The 18,931-nt window shown below is 46.4% G+C and overlaps 1 protein-coding gene across 6 annotated transcripts in view; it reads right to left on the bottom strand.

Annotated features, from left to right (window-relative positions):
- The window catches only part of DPP6 (dipeptidyl peptidase like 6), an 812,601-nt gene that overhangs the window by 273,264 nt on the left and 520,406 nt on the right, over positions 1-18,931 (bottom strand). For all 6 annotated transcript variants that reach the window (XM_037891092.2, XM_037891091.2, XM_043541565.1 and 3 more), the window contains exons 2-3: positions 16,045-16,159; positions 3,849-3,947 (exon numbers count right to left, since the gene is read on the bottom strand). In XM_037891092.2, the coding sequence (XP_037747020.1) occupies positions 3,849-3,947; positions 16,045-16,159 (214 nt within the window). The remainder of the gene's footprint in view (positions 1-3,848; positions 3,948-16,044; positions 16,160-18,931) is intronic.

Consider the following 18,931-nt stretch of genomic DNA (forward strand, 5'->3'; position numbering starts at 1 on the left):
TCCAAGCTGAAAAGTTCAAGCTGTTCCATACCCCTAATCATTTTTGTTGCCCTTTTCTGTACCTTTTCCAATTCCAATATATCTTTTTTGAGATGGGGCGATCACGTCTGCACACAGTATTCAAGATATGGGCATACCATGTGTCAAGGTTCCTTCCCCACTCTGAACTCTAGGGTCCATGAAAGACCCCCTAAGCTTATTCTTACCATCTTAGGTTAAAAACTTCCCCAAGGTACAAACTTTGGCTTGTCCTTGAACAGTATGCTGCCACCACCAAGTGTTTTAAACAAAGAACAGGGAAAGAAACCACTTGGAGACATCTTCCCCCAAAATATCCCCCGAAGCCCTACACACCCCCTTTCCTGGGGAGGCTTGAGAATAATATCCTAACCAATTGGTTACAAAATCATCAAAGACCCAAACCCCTGGATCTTGGAACAATGGAAAAATCAATCAGGTTCTTAAAAGAAGGATTTTATTAAAAAAAAAGAAAGGTAAAAATCATCTCTGTAAAATCAGGATGGAAAATACTTTACAGGGTATTCAGATTCAAAACACAGAGGATCCCCCTCTGGGCAAAACCTTAAAGTTACAGAAAACAGGAATAAACGTCCCTCTTAACACAGGGAAAATTCACATAAAACAAAAGATAAACTAATCCACCTTGCCTGGCTTACCTATACTGGTTGCAATATTGGAGACTTGGATTAGGATGGGTTGGAGAAGATGGATTTCTGTCTGGCCTCTCTCAGTCCCAAGAGAGAACAATCACATAAACAAAGAGCACAAATAAAAACCTCCCCCCTCCCCCGGCCCAAGATTTGAAAGTATCTTGTCCCCTTATTGGTCCTTTGGGTCAGATGCCAGCCAGGTTAACTGAGCTTCTTAATCCTTTACAGGTAACAGGATGTTGCCTCTGGCCAGGAGGGATTTTATAGCACTGTATACAGAAAGGTGGTTACCCTTCCCTTTATATTTATGACACCATGAACTAACTCTCTCTGTTAACTACTATTAAATCAATGGGATTACATCGGTGTAGGTCAGAACCACACACTTTCTGCATTCAAGCCCCAATTCAGGAAAGTGCTTACGTATGTTCCATTTACTTCAAAGGGATTTTTGTCCTGAAGAGAGATGCCTTCTTGTGTTGGGGCTTTAGAACCTGATCCAATGCCCACTGACATCAATGAAAAGACAAGCCCCTCCCCCCAAAAAAACCCCACTGAAGCAAATGGATCAGAATTGAGAGATTTAATTGGCTGAACTGCTTTGAAAGCAAATAATTGAGACAATTTGAATACTCCTAGCCATGCAACGTGCTTATCATTGGCTAGGCTAACAAACTCTTGTCTTTTATAACAACACAAAAAATAAAGCGAGAGAGTAATACCCTTTAAAGGAAATCTGGTAGATGTGAAAAGAGCCAAGAGCATCGATTTTTGCAATCTAGTTTTCAGATCTCTTTACATTAGAGTGGTTTATGTTGTGTTGTTAACAACAGGGGAAGAATGGGGACAAGGATATAAGACGCTGTTATGGTTTCAATTATTTTGTTGGAATCCCAAAACAACCAGGGTTCCTTCCACCCATTAATTCCTACTTTTACACACATCTTTCAGCACTATTTTCTACTAAGCTGTGTTAGTGTGAAATAGGCTTCTTCAGTGAGTCCTGAGGGAAGATGAACTTGCATTTTGAGAACCAAGAACAGGGGTACAACAGGACACAGGGTGTATGGTGGAGTGAGCAAAGCATGGACTAGAACTTTGGACTACTGGGCTCTATTTCAAGCTCTTCCACTGAGCTGTTGGTCACCATAAGCCTGATCTACCAGTTACCAGCTGTACAAAGAGTGTAATATTTCCCTATCCAAAGGGATGTTGTAATAATTAATTAATGTTTGTAAAGTGCTTTGAGGTTCTTGGATGAAGAGCATTATAGTATTTTACCGCAAGACTCTGCTCTCAGTTACACTGGTGTGAATCTAAAGGAATATCACTGGTTTCATGGAGTTCCTCCAGATTTACACTGGTGTACCTGACAACAGAATCTGATACATAATTATTATAACAAGCACCAAAGGGAAAATCATTTAATCAGCCATGTTTATAATGGCTTGACCAATGACAGCTTAATATCATTTTTTTTAACTTTTATATAACCTTAGATTATTTAGGTATGATCCAAAGCCCACTGAAGTCCAAAAGAGTCTATTGATTTCAGTGGGCACTGGATCCAGACCTTTACCAACAATTCAATGTGGGACTTACAATGCCTGCCAAAAATTAGAGGCTAATAAAAACATATAGACAGTATCAGCATGCAAACACAGTTTGGGAAAGCTTATATTTGCACAGGGGAAAAAAAAAGAACATTACTGTGCAGAAAAACACATTTTAACCATGAAAGAAATTATTTTTTGAAAACCTCTAAGTGGAGCTGGAAAATTCTCCTGATGTTTGTTCCAATAAAAAAATATATTGCATTATCATCCCACAAATATTTGAGTGGCAGAGTTTAGGGGCAAAAATATTCATAGAAACAGAATATTATGAAGCAAAAAAATCAAACAAATTCATCTGGGGCAAGGAATGTTTCGTAATAGGTGTCTGTACAGTGCCCAGAGCAGTGGCGCCCCCTCCTGATTGGGGCCTTTAGACATGAAAAGGTTAAATAATAATGCTGAAGAATGGTTTCTGAACTCCTAAATTCAAGAAGTATTTCCACCTTTATTCTCCCCATAGATTGCTGTACTGGGAGCCATATTCCAACAAGCGTGCAGAACCTGAAAAAGGGCACTCACCAGCCAGAACTCCTCTGGCAAGTATCCGATGGGTTGTAGTGACATACACTGCCTGCAGTGGCTTCTCCACCAGCGGCTAGTGCAGCAGAAAACAGTGGATGGGGCTGGCCAGAGATGGATGTGCTTAGGGTGACTGGGGGATGCACTGATCCAGCCTAGTTTCCCTTGGCAATCTCTCTCCCCACCCCCTCCGGGGATTAAAATTGCTCCCACAGGGTAGAACCCCTAAAGAAAAAAGAAAAAAGAAAAAAAAAGGCAGACTGCAGCAGCGAGGACCTGGTTCAGCTCCCATTTAAGTCAATAGAAAGATTCCCATTCAATTTAATGAGAGTCAGCCCTAAATGAGCTATACAGCACGTTGTTGTTTCATTCCAGCAAGAGCTGATTTAGATTGTAGCAGATGGCAGTGGGGGGCTGGAATTTGCATCTGTAGAACAATTTCCACTGCTGCAAATATGGTGTGCATTAATTCTGGTATTACTCTGTCTCTTCCCCTTGGTACTGGAAAATATAGATTGTAAGACAGGATAAAAAGAAAACATGGCTTACATACAAGGAGCAGACCAGCTGTTGCTGGACCACTCTGTTGCTAGTTGCCTAGCAACGCTTCACCTCTCTGCCTGAAAAAATATTTTGGCAAGGGAATACATTATGAAAATATAAATCAGAAGATTTGTTTATGGTAAAATAAAGATTGACCATGACAATGCTCTAACCATTTGGTTTGACCACCTCTTGCATCTTGTCAGCTACCATGATTGTAAGCTGTTTGGGATAGGGGCTGTTTTTTTCACTTCATGTCTGAACGGCACCTACCAACAGCCCTGATTGGGGCCTCTAGGTGTTACTGACACATATGTGATGCTGTGTATAATGGAGAAATATCTTTTATACATTTACCCTGAGGAAAGCTGGAGTAAGAATTTGGACACTAGAGACTCAAGTCAGAAGAAAAAGTGAGAAAAGGAGGGAAAGAGAAAGACAGGGAGAGGAGAGAATAAGTGAGAGTAGAATTATTGTCAAGTGTGCATGCAAGACTCACCACTTATCCATTTAGCCTCTGGGTCATGAATTTTGAAATCAGCACTGAACAGATCTTCCACTGTTATCTTTTTCTTTTGAGACAGGCTGTTATCTTCAACTGTAAAACATTCAGAAGGAAATAGGCGTTATTCCTAATTTGAAATTTATCTGCAAACGCAACAGTTGTGAATGGCATAACTCCCCAGGCTGAGCTCTTCCACGTTTCAGAATAGAGGGGAGAACATCATGGCCTGAATTCTCAGTTATGTTAAGGCCCCTGTAGACAGGCTGAGTGGTATAATGGGACCTTAATGTAAAGTCAAATTTGGCTCAGTATTCTGACGTTCATATATACTGTGTATTAGGAGCCAATGCCTGGTCCCAAGGACTACAAAAGGAGCAAGATCTGATCCAAAGTATGGGTTTCTTCTGAACAAAACTTGGGTTTTTTAAATATATTTGTCATAACAATGGAAATTATTGTTCTAACACCACTGGTTAAATTATGCCATAAATTAGACATTCACATGTGGGAAAAGAAAAACAAAACACAAATCTAGATTAATACAGATAGTTAGGACTTAAAGATACAGATTGGTTCTTGGTAGGATTTACAAATTATTTCAGGGCGAGTTAGGTACCTAAACTTGGCTTTTGCAAATCGCACTAAGTGACTCTCTACATCTTTAGGCTCCTTTATAAGTCTTCCCCCTACTCAGGTACATTTACAATAAAAAGACAAAACTCAAGAACAGTGAAAACGGAGCTGCTCTCTGGATTACATGCACGTAATTTTGAGACTCTGGAAGACTTTTTAGTAGACGGCAGAGGGATAGGCCAGCATCACTCACACATACTGTGTCTCTTGATGATGCTTACTTCTATTGCTTTCCCTTCCCTGCCCCAAAAAATGCTTCCTACACAACTTGGATGCTATCATCACAAACTCTCATGAAATAGGTCAGGACTTCCACTATATATCTTCACATAATAGGAGGAGAATCAATTTCAACATCAAAAGGGTAGAAATCTTGGTAGAGAAGACCACAAAACAGTAGCAATTGCTCTATGGCAGAAGGACTTAAAAAGAATCCTTTGAGTCTGGAACTCATCCAATGGTACACTCAGATACAACAATAGGGAGACAGGGGAATTCAAACATAAATATGCGAGCAAGTCTTTCATTGTTCAGTACTAATTTCACACAATGCAAAGTCAAATCTTCATGTATCTTCAGATATGAACTAACTTCACTTTTTTAAAAAAGTGCACTCTGAGCGAGGACGGGGCTAGCCCTTGCTGCCTGAGGTGCAGGAGGTACTCCAGAATGGCCTGCACTGGGCCTGGCCCAGCTGCACCTGTCGCAGTTCACACCAACATGAGAACCTTTTCCACTTGGCCATATAGGCCACCCTGGTAGAGGGCTTTCTACTGCCAAGCAGTATCTGCTGCACAGGAAGGGAGCACTGGCTCTCCAGGGCATTTAGCCACAGAACCTCCACGCCGTCAGGTGCAGTGACTGCAGGTCAGGATGGAGAAGCCGCCTGCCGTCCGGTGTAATGAGGTCCCGGTGTAGGGGCAGGACTAATGGGGCCTCCACCGACAGCTCTAGGAGCGATGTGTACCAGTGTTGTTGGGCGCAGGTTGGGATGATGAGGATCACCGCCGCCTTGTCCCTGCGCACCTTGAGCAGGACCTTGTGCACCAAGGGGAGCGTGGGGAAGGCATACATCAAGCCCCCTCTCCACAGGATCGCAAACGCGTCCGTGAGTGAGCCCGGGCTGCGGCCCTGGAACGAGCAGAACCGCGGGCACTGGGTGTTGGCCCTGGTGGCAAACAGATCTACCCGGGGAAACCCCCACCCGTGGAAGAGCGAAAGCACGACGTCCGCCCTAAGCATCCACTCATGCATGCGGTATGACCTGCTGAGGGAGTCTGCCAGCTCGTTCCGCACACCCGGGAGATAGGATGCCTCGAGGTGAATTGCATGGGCTATGCAAAGGTCCCAGAGGAGGACAGCCTCACGACAGAGTGGCGAGGAATGAGCCCTGACCTGCTTGTTTATATAAAACATGGCAGTAGTGTTGTCCTCAGAACTGTCACGCTGTGACCACTCAGAGTGGTGTGAAAGGTCTGGCAGGCGAGATAAACTGCCCTGAGCTCCTTCACGTTGATATGGAGCGACCGCTCTGCCTCGGACCACAATCCCTACGTCATGAGGTCCCCCAGGTGAGCCCCCAATCCGTGGTCTGACGCATCTGTTACCGGAGTCAGGTCCGGAAGTGGGGCAGCAAAGGGGATGCCTTTGCAAACCACAGGCTGGGACTGCCACCACAGCAGGGAGTCCAGCACATCCCTTGGGGCTGTCCCTACCAAGTCCGGGGGTCCCTGCCTGGGCGGTACACCCGAGCGAGCCATGCCTGCAGAGTCCTGAGTCTCAGTCTGGCATGCCTGACCACGTGCGTGCATGCTGCCATGTGGCCCAGCAGCCACCAGTCCCCTGGATCCAGGGAAGGGATGATGGTGCCCAAAGAGACCATGCGGAACCGGGCCTTGACCAGGAACTTGTTGAGCCCGCGCAGGTCTAGGATGGGGCAAAGGCCCCCTTTGGCCTTGGGGATGAGGAAGTACCGGGAGTAGAACCCCTTTCCCCTTAGGCCGTAAGGCACCGCCTCTACCACCCCCGCCTTTAGCAGCGAGCAGACTTCCTGCTCTAGGAGATTAGGAGATGCTCATGAGAGAGGTCCCTGAAGAGGGACCAGGCGGGGGGCGGGGGGAGGGGGAGGAAGGCGAACTGCAGTGAATACCTGTTCCGCACCATGCATAAGACCCAACAGTCTGACGTAATGGACCACGCATGGGAGAAACGGGACAGGCGGTTCAGGAAATAAAGGGACGGATCCGGTGACTGGTCTGGTACGCTGTCCTCGAGCGCACCTTCAAAAGCCTGGCTTAGTGCCCGGCTGGGACTTGCCTTGGTTCTGGCCCGGCACATTATTATTATTGTTATTGTGCCATCGCCTGTTATCCCTGCCTCACCTACAGTAAGGATCATGCCTATGGCGAGGCTGGTACTAGCGTTGAGGGGGAGGCTGCGGCTTGAAGGGCTTCCTCTGAGTCACCGGGGTCTGCATACCCAGTGACTTTATGCAGCCTCGAGCCTGTCTGGTCCAAGAAGAGCCCGGGCCCTTCGAAGGAGAGGTCCTGGAGTGTATTCTGGACCTCCGGGGGCAGGCCTGACTCCTGGAGCCATGCCGAGTGCCTCATGCCACCCCAACGCGATTGTTCTAGCCGCCGCGTCTGCCGAAACCAGGGAGGCCTGGAGAGAGGTCTTGGCTACTGCCTTGCCCTCGTCCACCAGGGCCGTGAACTCCTGTTGGGAACCTTGCGGGAGGTTGTCCTTAAACTTCCCCACCACCGCCCAGGAGTTGAAATTGTGCTTGTTGAGGATGGCCTGCTGGTTAGCAATCCTCAGCTGAAGGCCCCCAGATGAGTACACCTTTCTACCAAAAAGGTCCAGGCGTTTCGCCTCCTTGGCCTTAGGGGCTGGGGCCTGCTGACCATGGTGCTCCGTTTCGTTCACCGCCAAAACCACTAGGGAGCATGGACTCAGGTGGCAGAACAGGAACTCATAGCCCTCAGATGGGGCAAAGTATTTACGCTCCACTCCTTTAGCCGTTGGAGTGCTGGAGGCCGGGGTCTGCCATATAGTCTTATAGTTAGACTGGATGGTCTTAATGAGCGGGACCACTATTCTGGATGGACCTTCGGGGCTCAAAATGTCCACCATGGGGTTCTCCTGCTCAACCGTCTCCTTGGCCTGCAACCCCAAATTTTGGGTGACTCTGCGCAACAGTTCCTGGTGGGCTCCATGGTCTATCAGCGGAGGGCCGGACACCTCTGTACCCACCACCGCCTCATCGGGAGAAGAAGAGGAGGTTAGCTGCCACTTGATCCCCTCTGGTTGGTCCTCCTGCTCCCCATCTCCGGTGGAAGGGGACTCCGGCTCAGGCTGGGATGGGAGTCCATGAGACGGCACCGGGCTCGGTGCTGGACTCTCTGGTCTATGCTGGAGGCCTGGATACTGTTGCCTCCGGCACCATCTGGCGTCGGTGTGGGGACCAGGACCACTGCACTGAGTAACTTGCCCTGGACGGGGCCCCTTGGCGCTCCTGATAGGCCCAGGGATTCCAGAAAGGCCAATGACCTGGCGGCCCCCATTGAGGTTCCCAGCTCCCTTGAGGGTCCCTGCTTTCTGGGCCCCAGTGCGGGTAGCTATAGCGGCTGGAGTGGGCGCCGGACTGTGGCGACGCCCATTGCGAAGGCCATGGTGGTGCCAACGATCCGCGCCGGCGGGAGAACGAGCAGCTCCTGGCTAAGCGAGACTGGGAGCGGTACCAGTATCCCCGGGACCGGGATCAGGACCGGGATTGGGACCGGTGCCAGCGTTCCCTGGACTGGGACCATCTGTGGGAGACCTCTGGTGAGGGCCGTCTCGACTCCTCCCAGTGCCGGTCTCTGGGCGGTGCCGGAGAGCGGCGTGCCCTTTCTGGTGCTTCTTCTGCGCGTCGACCCGCTGCCGGTGCCGCAACCTCCTTCTGGGCTGCTGGCAAGTGTGAGTCTGCAGAGTCGGAGCTCAGCTGGGACCAACTCCGGGAGCAGCACCGGGACGGTGTCCTCAAGCGGCACGCCATTGCCAGCTTATACCTTGACGGCACCCAAGGCATAGGCGCCGGAGGGTTATCCCCATATGGGAGAGAGCTCGCTGCCGACAGCTCGATGAGGTCCTTTGCAGCCTCAAAGGTGCCAGGCATGGAGGGCTGATCTGTTATGCCCTCGAGCCCATCGTCCGCACTGAGCTCACTTAGGTCTGGGCTCGGTGGGGCTTGTGCTGCCGGGACTGCCTGTGTCAGCGCCGGTACCGCGGCCTTCCCGCTCTCGTCGGCGCTCGGGGCCTTGGGAGGCGCCAGCCTCCTGTGCGGGGAATGACCACACTTTCCTTTAGGCTGTGCCGGGGGCCGCACCGGGGAGGACGATCGATCTCGGGGCCTAGCCTGGCGCTCCGGGGCCGACAGTTTACGGTGCTTAGCCAGTGCCGGGTCTCTCCATGGCTCCAGGGCACTACGCACCGAGGAAGCCTGAGCCGGTGTCGGGCGCTCTGGGCCCGGCGGCTGCAATGTGGCCTCCAACAACAGTTGCTTTAGGCAAAAGTCCCTTTCTTTCCTTGTCCTTGGCTTAAACATCTTGCAAATCCTACACCTTTCAGTTTGATGTCCGTCCCCCAGGCAATGTAGACACAAGTCGTGGGGGTCACTAACTGGCATAGGTTTGTGGCACGTGGCACAAGCCTTGAAGCCATAGGCCTGCGGCACGCCCCGTGGCCCGGGGCAGGTGCTGGAGGCCTCCAAGCACCTAATGAATTAAGTGTCCACAATCTGTATGTAAACTAACTGATAATAGCTACTCTAAAGGCTAAGGGACTGCTCTTGTATGCGAGAGAGAAAGAGAGAGAGAGGTTGTTCCACGCCACCACGGACAATAAGAAGGAACTTGAGGGGGTTGGGCCGGCAGGGGTATATATGCACGGTGCTGTGGCGCCACTCAGGGGGCCCGCCGGCCCAACGGGAGCCACTAAGGGAAAAAGTTTCCAACGCGTGTGCTCGCAGTGCGTGCACACCTAATGTGGAATGGACGTGAACAAGCACTCGAAGAAGAACAAAGATTGCTTTGATGTGTAATTCTTCAGGTCAGGTGTTTGGGGCACCAGCTAATTGCCTGAACACAGCTGGCTGGGGTTGGGCCAAACGCTGTCTTTTCAGCAGCTAGCCTCATTGCTGTGGAACAGGGGTAGGGGAGGAGACAAAGAGGAGAACAGCAGAAGCAGAAGGAAAGCTGGTTTCCTGTACTATTTATTCTTCTATGAAGTCCCAGCCCCACCCTTGTAATGTAGTGTTGAACACGTACTGAAGGTACTTATGCTGTGAAACTTAAATACGGGGGCCTAACTGCTGCACTATACTGCAGAGGGATTTTGTACCAGCTACTAGAAAATAGAACTAGGGGGGCATTCTGCCAAAGAGGCAGAACTTCTCAATGGCATTTAGATGCTGCCTTCTCAGCACTCTTGAGCAAGAACCACAGTGTTTTCATGATTTCCCTTCTGCTCTGAATTCTGAGTCTCTTGCCCACCTTTAGGATTTGCCGGGAGATACTTTGGCTAGCATGACACTGGTACAAATAAAGCAATCTAGCGCTTTTTTTCTCCTCTTTTTTTTTTTTGCCAACAGTGACATCAAGATTCCCAGACATTGCTAACTGACACTTTAAAAAAAAAAAAAGTCTTCTGATTCCAGTGTGTAATGCAATATGGCATATAGGATTCAAGGAGTTAAGTAAGTGCTTCCTCTGTACATTTCCAGTGGGCCCTATTAAAAATTGAACCCATACGGCATTAGAGGTCTAGTGACAATCCAAAGCAAGTGCAGAGAGGATCAACAGCTTTGTGATTCTTAAAGGAAAGTTAATTTTATCTGTGGTATAATTAATGTCTGCAGTGTTTAATAAGCACTCAGGAGTCAGGATGGTTAGAAGGAGGGCACAGCGCTGTTATTAGCTTGGCACTGGACGTATGTAGTTCACACCAGGCATGGTCAGAAACTTAACACAGACATTAGCATAGTAGACACTCCCATACTAACATGACATCTCATTTGTCTCGTTACTTCCATGCCACATCTACACAAACTATTTCATAAATACATGATAGAGGCTCTCAGGCCAATGGATGAAGAGCATATGTAATATCAATGGAGCCTAGATTAGGTACATAGCTGGGTGGAAAATGGAAAATTATTGCTTTTCATAGAAAAACCAAATACCAACAATTTTTTGGCTGGAAACCCCCCTTTTTGTCCTGCAGTTTTGGGGCGAAAAAAATGGAAAATTTTTCATTCAGCCCTTAGTACACATATTTATTCCTCAAATGCAGAAATAAAGTCAAATTTTGGAGGTCACCAGTGCAGGTCTATCTACTTCTGCAACATCGCTATAGGATCTGATTGCCTGAGGTGTGTTGATATCATGTGGCCCTAATTTTCTTTACTACTGTTTAATATTAACTTGCTATGAATTTACATACAGTGGAAACAGACTCCTTGAAGCCAATTAAGGGAGGGGAAAATGGCTTTTTACTTCACTGATCTACAGCTACTGAGCAACCCAGAGCTACTTCGTATTAACCGTGAAACATGTTTTGTTTCACTAGCAGGTGCTCAAACATCCTGTACCAAGTTATAACGTTCTTCAGTTTTCCTATTTTCAAACGATGATTGAGTCTTTAATTGTTTTACTTGATTTGGCCTCACTCACTACAAGAACTGAAATAGCCTAACACAAATCCCCTGTCAAACCCTCTATGCAATAATATTTTTCCATGCTCTTCACATTTTTATTAAACCAACAATATAGGTTCTGAGGAACTCAAGGGAACAGATCTCTTCAATTAGTGATAAACAGCAGGGTGCTAATACTTAGTACCTGATGGCAGCGAACAGGGTAACCAGAGTAGGTGGGGGAGGAATGGTAGAGCTACGAAAGCCTAAATAGCAAGGCCAGCCACCAGCTGATGGGGAAACTATTTACTAGGAAAATCCACTATGGAACAAACATTTGGATATATACGTTGGGTCCCTGGTCTTCCAGCAGAGTCATAAGGACAGACGCTCCCTTGTTTCTAAATTGGAACCTGGGGATGGTGTGGGGAAGAGGGCATGATCCTTCCCTATCTACACAGGCCAGGGACAACTGCACTCAGCCCCGGGACCACTCTCTCCATAGGGCCCTGGGCACTCCTAATGCTCCAAAGGAGCCGAGGATTAGGCAGTGCTATTTTCCCCATCACACACACATGGAGCAGCCGAGCTGCAGCACAGTCTCTCCTTGAACTCAACACCATCACACGGCTGGGCTAATGGGTACTACATAGCCCACAACGTGCTGTGGAGAACATTAACCTCAGTTAGTGTTGGCCTATGTACATTCAGGTTGGAGACTAACCAAGGACCTTGTTCTGTGTTTTGAGCAGCTGGAATAAGGTGCCTTGAGCCAACACCACACACTCACAAAGTAACACAAAGAAATACAAGCAAAGCTTCCCCTGACCAAGCAGGGGCCCAGAGGTCTTTCCCCTTACATCTCCCTGTACTGCTCCAGGGCCAGCCACAGGAACCTTTAAACCTTTAATGCTTCCCACAGCTCCACCTCAAACCAAGTTCTCTCAGCCCTTTATGGGAAACACGTGACCCCTTCTCACCTGGATCTGACTATTGAACAAGGCAGGCTGGGCCCAGACTCCCTGGCCCTTAAAGACCACACCTAGAGCTGTAAAAGCCAGATTTGTGCAGCTAGAAAAACAGGATTTCTGGTGTCTTGCTGGTACACAGAAACTGATATCCCAGAAGGATAAGGTGGCTTTACGCCATCTTTGCATGCCCCATATTCTGGAAAGGCTACTCTAACTTATGCTCAGGTCCCCTATGGGCTATTACAATAACAGGAAATTCAACAATAGAAATTCAGAAAATAAAATGGAAAACACACAAGGGTTTTTTTTTATCACTGTTTTAGAACAGCCTGCCTGATGCTAGGTACACTAGGCCGTGTTCATGGCTCACCGACAGTGCAGCTGCTGGTAGTGCCCAGTGAGCTAATGCTTTACAGTGACTGCCTTTCACACTATCTCTGTACAAGAAGGTGCCTGTGACATCTGCTAAAAATTTAATAGGGAATTGGATGCACTTACGTATACAGTTAAAGGTCAGACTTGAAAGGAACCATCTTGAAGTGTATCTCCAGAAAGTGTTAAAGACTAAGGGTATCTTTACACAGCAGCTGGGAGGTTGCTTCCCAGCATGGACAGACAGACATGTGCTAGCTTTGCTTGAGCCAGCATGCTAAAAAGAGCAGCAAAGCCAGCACAGGCGATGGCTTGGACTAGCTGTCTGAGTACGTACCTAGGGGGTCTGGGCAGGTTTGTCTCAGGTTTGTCTCTGAGCTGCCCCCCACACAATCCCCAGTTATGCTGCTATTTTTAGCGCTCTAGCTTGAGCAGAGCTACTGGTGTCTTGCACTGGGAAGCATGCTTCCAGCTGCAGAACAGACATACCCTAAGAGGAAACATGCATAAAGCCATTGACTAGCTTTGCTTTCCAAACACGGGGCCCGATCCTGAAGATCTTCCTTAGGCAAAACACGTACTGAAGTCAATGAGAAGTTTGATTGAGAAAGCACTGCAGGATTGGGCCAACTGATAGCAAGCCTTTACTTTACATATTAGTTTCTAGCACCTCTTGTGAGAAGGGGCCTAAATATTGTTTGGTAAAGTATCAGTCCTGCAACACTGGACTCAAGCAAAATTTGTGGATTTTTTTTTTTTAATTGATGTGAACTCGAAGCAGGAACTGGCCCTGCATTTCAAAGCAGGAGGAAACAGCTGCACTCACACAAATCTTAATTTGAAGCCACAAACTACTATGGGTTCTGTGGGCAATTTTGCACAAGCAGATACTCACTAGCACATATCCGCTAAGACAAGCAGATACAGGACTTGACAATGCTGCCCCTGCAAGTCTAAAGGAATATAAATCACTGAAATCTCACAATTTTAGTAGGGTTTTGTAAAATAAGAAATAAAAAAGCAGTTGAAAATTAAGCACCGCTGTTACCAATTAGACTTTCTAAGGCATGTAATGAACTCTGCTCATAATTTATGGGCTAGCTTAAAACAGGGATAGTGACCTGTTTCTTAAACATCTGAACCAGCATGAATCTCAGCCTAACCAGAAATTGAACCCAGAATTAAAACCTTTTTTAAAGGTTTTGATCAATTTGGAAGAGAAATTTAAAGAGGTATATAAAACCCTCTTCCTCAATTACTGGGCTCCAGCCACCTAACCTTCTAAGCAATTCCTCCCCCTTTTCCACACCTACCACTCACCCTTCTTTCTGAAGAGCAAGTCCTGATACTGACCCTGCATGAAAACCCCACCATCATGTGCTAGGTATGGATACAATTAATCACTGCTGCTTTGCTTAAAGCTGTATTGTAATCCTGCACTCTGTAGTGGGTTCCCAAATTGCCTCAGACTCTACCTTCTTAGGGCATTTGCATCATGAAATTGATTGATTCCTGAAGATCTATGCACTGGCAAGCCTGGGGGAAGCACTGCAGAGTGGGCCATTGGAGCAGTGGCTCAAAGCAACGAACTAAAGTGAGAGCTGGTTCCAGGTAAGTGATAGATCTATTAAAGGTAGGTATGAGGGAAGAGTAACTGGACAAAGAAAGGAAGAGGTTTTCAGCAGCAGGCCAACAGGAACAGGACTACTGGTATTATAGGGGTGGCATTTGTAGGATTGAGTCCAGGACACTATTATTTATAAGAAAATTTCCCTACATTTTATTTACTCTGTGTGTTCTTATAGTTATATGATATATGTACATGCATATATGTATATCCCAAGAGAGAAAAGGTATATATGTGTGCACACATGTGCTTATACACACACACACACACATAGACACACACACTATTATGTACAAATAAGAGCTTACTCATCATATCTGTTCCCTGTATGTCTTTTGAGTCACAGCAGATTACTTCAATGACAAGTTATTCACCAACTACTAGCTCTGAAGATTCAGTGCAGGAAAATTTCTACCTACCTAGATAATGCAAGCCGAGTCAGCAGAAAGCCTGAAAAAATAGCTCAATGTGCCCTGAACAGACAGATTCATCTCAATGGGGTGTTAACTTTGAAACCTAATGATGAAGTTTAAACAGTAACCTTAACTCCTTCGCTGTGGATCATTTTAGCACAAACATCCAGCTAATGTGCTTATCCCACAATACTAAACTGACAGCTACACCTCTTCAGGTGTCAAAAGCTGCAACTGCCCCCTACCCCAGCTAGCCAAACCTCCAGCTTCCGTCTGATAAATCCTACAATGCAGTGGTGTGTTTTCAATACTAGGACCCAGATCGTCAGTCCACTGATCTTGGCATAGGTATACTTAAGTCAATAGTGCCATGTCCATTTACACCAACTGAAGACCGAGTTCAAAATTCTGCAGCACACTTAAAATTTAGAGGGCCAAATCAAATAAATTGAATATGGTATCAAGTTAAATAGCAGAAGGGATAATGTAGTGGTTGTCTAATTCATTTTCATATTTAGTGTAATAGAAACCTGCATTTCTTGATTTATCTGAGGCTGACACAGAATCTCTGGGATTGTAGACTCCAGCCACAGAAGGTAGGTCAAATTTACTAAGGAATACATGGAGCACTGGTACCTACACAAATTTTGGTGCAATCTTGCTCCCAGAGCTTGCATTTGCATGCCCTATGTTCTTCTCATTCCTGTTGCTTCCCTTTGTCTCCTTTCCCCATTTTGGCTCTGGGCTTCTTATCATGTTGCTCCCTAGGCCTGCAACCACCCATCTGTTCTTGTCCATGGAGAATCCTCTCTTTTCCTCCTTCAAACCCATCTCTTCAGGGAAACCTTCCACCCTCCATCTTTAGCAGCCACTAAACCTTCCTGTTACTGAATTGTTGTGCTATGTCTTGTCTTACATTTGTTTCTCTTGTCTTGTTTGGATTGCCAGTCCTTCAGGGCAGGGAAAGCATCTTACCTCTAATCTGTAAATAGCCATGGAAATTTACGAGCCATAGAAATATGTAATAATCAATAAATATAATGATGTCACATTAAAATTCATGCCTATGGCCTCTGCCTGGTACTTGGCAGTTATCATAAGAGAAGTAATTTACAAAGGTTAGGCATACAGAATACAGCTGAAAGATGAAGTTTAAAGATCACCCATTGGGAAGTATAAATTATTTACTCCACTACAAAGCAGTGTAGTGCACTGTTGTGTTTTATATTCTTAGAAAAATAAAGAGCTGGGGTCTGATCCAAATCCCATTGAAGTCAAATGGATCCTTCCATCAACTGAAAAGAGCTTTGGATCAGGACTCTAGAGAGTCCTGATATAAAACAATGTTCTGGACAGTGTTCTGCACCCAACGTTAAAGGACGCTAAAGAATAGGAAACTATTTGATGTCTACTTTGCATTCACTTTATCATGTCTCTGCCCTTGGAGGTGCAAAATTACAAAAGAAAAACAGAAAGCAAGCGAGTTAAAGATTATAAATACCTGGTGTCAGGAGTATAACAGAGGTGACAATCAGGGAGCAGATAACCAGAATAACAAGTAAAGCAATTGCAATTCCTTTCCAGTTTCTTTGTGGAGGATTACTCCCCACCAGCTCCTAGAAATAACAAAGGACAGGGAATATTAAGTAAAGGCACCAGAACAAGGAAACAAACAACAAAATCCAAACAGCAGTGCACTTTTCCCAGTATATTCACACTGTCCCATATATCGCTGTGAACATGGTAGCACAAACAGCCACTCAGGCTACAGTTTATTTCATAGTACTATGTTCTGGTGTTTATTTGATTCACTCTCGATCAAAGTATAGAACCAATAAATATGATGGGCCAAATCCATATTTGAGATAATTCCTCTTGGGTAACTCTCTGAAACTACTCTGAAACCTTGGGTAACTGTGTGTATCTAAAGGAGGAACAGCCAGAATGCTTCAAAGGGAGAGTGGAAAGGGTATCTCCTGTACAGTCACCCTTGTTACACTTGTGGAAAAGGAGGTAGCATACTCCTTCCTCCTCACCCTGCCTTACCAGCACAGCTCTGTCTGCTGTGACAGCAGTGCCCAGGCATACCTCCTTGGGGCTAGTCAGTGCTCACAGCTATGCAAAGGTCCTCTCCCCAATCCCCTGCGCTTGCAGAGTGAGGGAGGTCATATCATTGCTTCTTCCTTTGTGGGAGTATTTGGTGTGGGTGCCCCTACCCCCAGGGCACAGGTTTTGGAGCAGCCATCATCTGGCACTCACTTTATAGGACTTCATAAATATCTGCAGTCATCATATCTAAAATGGAAAAAAGTTAGATCAAAAGGGCTGTGTGATGCACATTCGTTTAAAATGGCCAAGATCCAGAGTCACAGGTGGGTGTGAATGAGTCCGGGAAGTCTAGAGGGAGCTACAGTCATGTAAACACCACCTTCTTACAACGCCCCAACATGCATATTTTACCAGCTTAGCTTCATGTAGACCAAGACTCGCTTAGACTCACGCCCACTTACCACCGTGTAACAACTCACTACTCTCCCCTCACTGAGTCTGCGTGTAAGGAGTTTTAATGTAACTCTCAGGAAGTCTCGCACAAAGACACCAGAGAGAGGAGTCCAGAAAGTAAAGCAATATACAGGAGGCTGCAAATAGATATAAGATAAACTAGGCCACCCCCTTCCTTGACTTACACCTTTTTCTCACTCCTCAAAACATACTGCATCAACGTAGACCTCCTTCTGTTCACTGACACATCAGAAGCGAGTCTTACACATCAGCTCTGAGCCTGGCCCGAAACATTCAGAAAGCCACACTGCTATTTACCGATAAGCCTGACATTATTGAGGTTTTACCATATAGTTCTGTTTCCGACCTCTCTGGCATTTCTCACTGAGGGTTTTATGAAGTACTGCATACATATTCATCATTATCATCACTCCCATAACTGCATTGGTCATTGGCGCACCATCACTGATGAGCAATCAAGCGTCTCCACCCCTGATGATTGTGTGTCAGTGCTTGAGTCTCCGGGAGTCCATTCCCGTCCACTCTTATGTTGTCAATTCATCTCTTCTTCTGTCTACCTCTTCTTCTATTCCCCTGTACTATCCCTTGGAGGATGATCTTGGATAGGCCAGATGGTCTTGTTACATGGCTGTATCACTTCAGCTTGCACTTTTTCACGGTCATCAGAAGGTCTTCATATGACCCAGCGCATTGGGTGATGATGTTGCTGACCACTTCATTAGTGACGTGGTCGAAGTAGGAGATGCCCAGGATTTTATGGAAGCATCTCATCTCTACTACCTGTATTTTCCATTTAAGTTCTGTCATAAGAGTCCATGTCTCGCACGCATACAGAAAAATGGAGATGACCAGTGCGTGGGGCAGTTTCAGTTTGGATTCCAGGGAGATGTTCTTATTCCTCCAGATTGGCTTTAGCTTTGCCACTGGTGCTGTTGTTTGTGCAGTTCTTGCCTGAATTTCTGCCTTGGATCCTTCATCAGTGATGATTGCCCCCAGATACTTGAACTGTTTCACCGTCTCCAGCTCTTGTCCACTGACAGTGATATGTGAGCTGATCCCACCATGTTTGATCAGCTTGGTTTTCTCTGCACTGATTTCCATGCCATATTTTGCGGAGATTTCATCCAATCATTTCACAAGGTTGGCAAGTTCATCTTCGCTGCCTGCCAGGCCATCAATGTCATCAGCGAACCAAAGATTTGAGATTGTTCGCTCCCCAATGCTGACTATGCATATGTGATCTTCTAGGGCATCAGTCATTATGCGCTCCAAGTAGATGTTGAACAGTGTGGGCAAAAGAAGGCAGCCTTGTCGGACTCCAACAGTGGTGCGAAACCACTCTCCTATTGTGCCATTGATGAGAATTGAACTGCTGGCCTTGGCATATAGTTGTTTAATGGTAAGAATAAGCTTACGACCAACATTGTACTTCTTCATGATTGCCCAGAGAGCTTCGTGCCATAGTCTGTCAAACGCCTTCTTGAAGTCAACAAAGACGTGGTAGATGTCGTGCTGGTGTTGTAAGTACTTCTCACATAGAACACAAAGGTTGAAAATCTGTTCTGTGGTACTTCTTCCAGCACGAAAGCCAGCCTGTTCTTCAGCGATGATATTCTCTGCTTGTGGCTTCAACCTGTTCAATATGACTTTCAACATCATTTTGCTGGGATGGCTAATTAAGATTATGGTCCGGTAATTTTGACACAGTTACAGATTGCCTTTCTTTGGCAGAGTGATAATTAGTGACTGTGTCCACGTGGAGGGCCACTCACCGGTCTGCCAGATCTTGTTGCAGATCTTGGTGAGTACATCTATTACTATTTCTCCTCCGAATTTCATCAGTTTGGCTGGGATGTTGTCAATAC

This window comes from Chelonia mydas, chromosome 2 (assembly GCF_015237465.2).
Source record: "Chelonia mydas isolate rCheMyd1 chromosome 2, rCheMyd1.pri.v2, whole genome shotgun sequence".
NCBI lineage: Eukaryota > Metazoa > Chordata > Testudines > Cheloniidae > Chelonia > Chelonia mydas.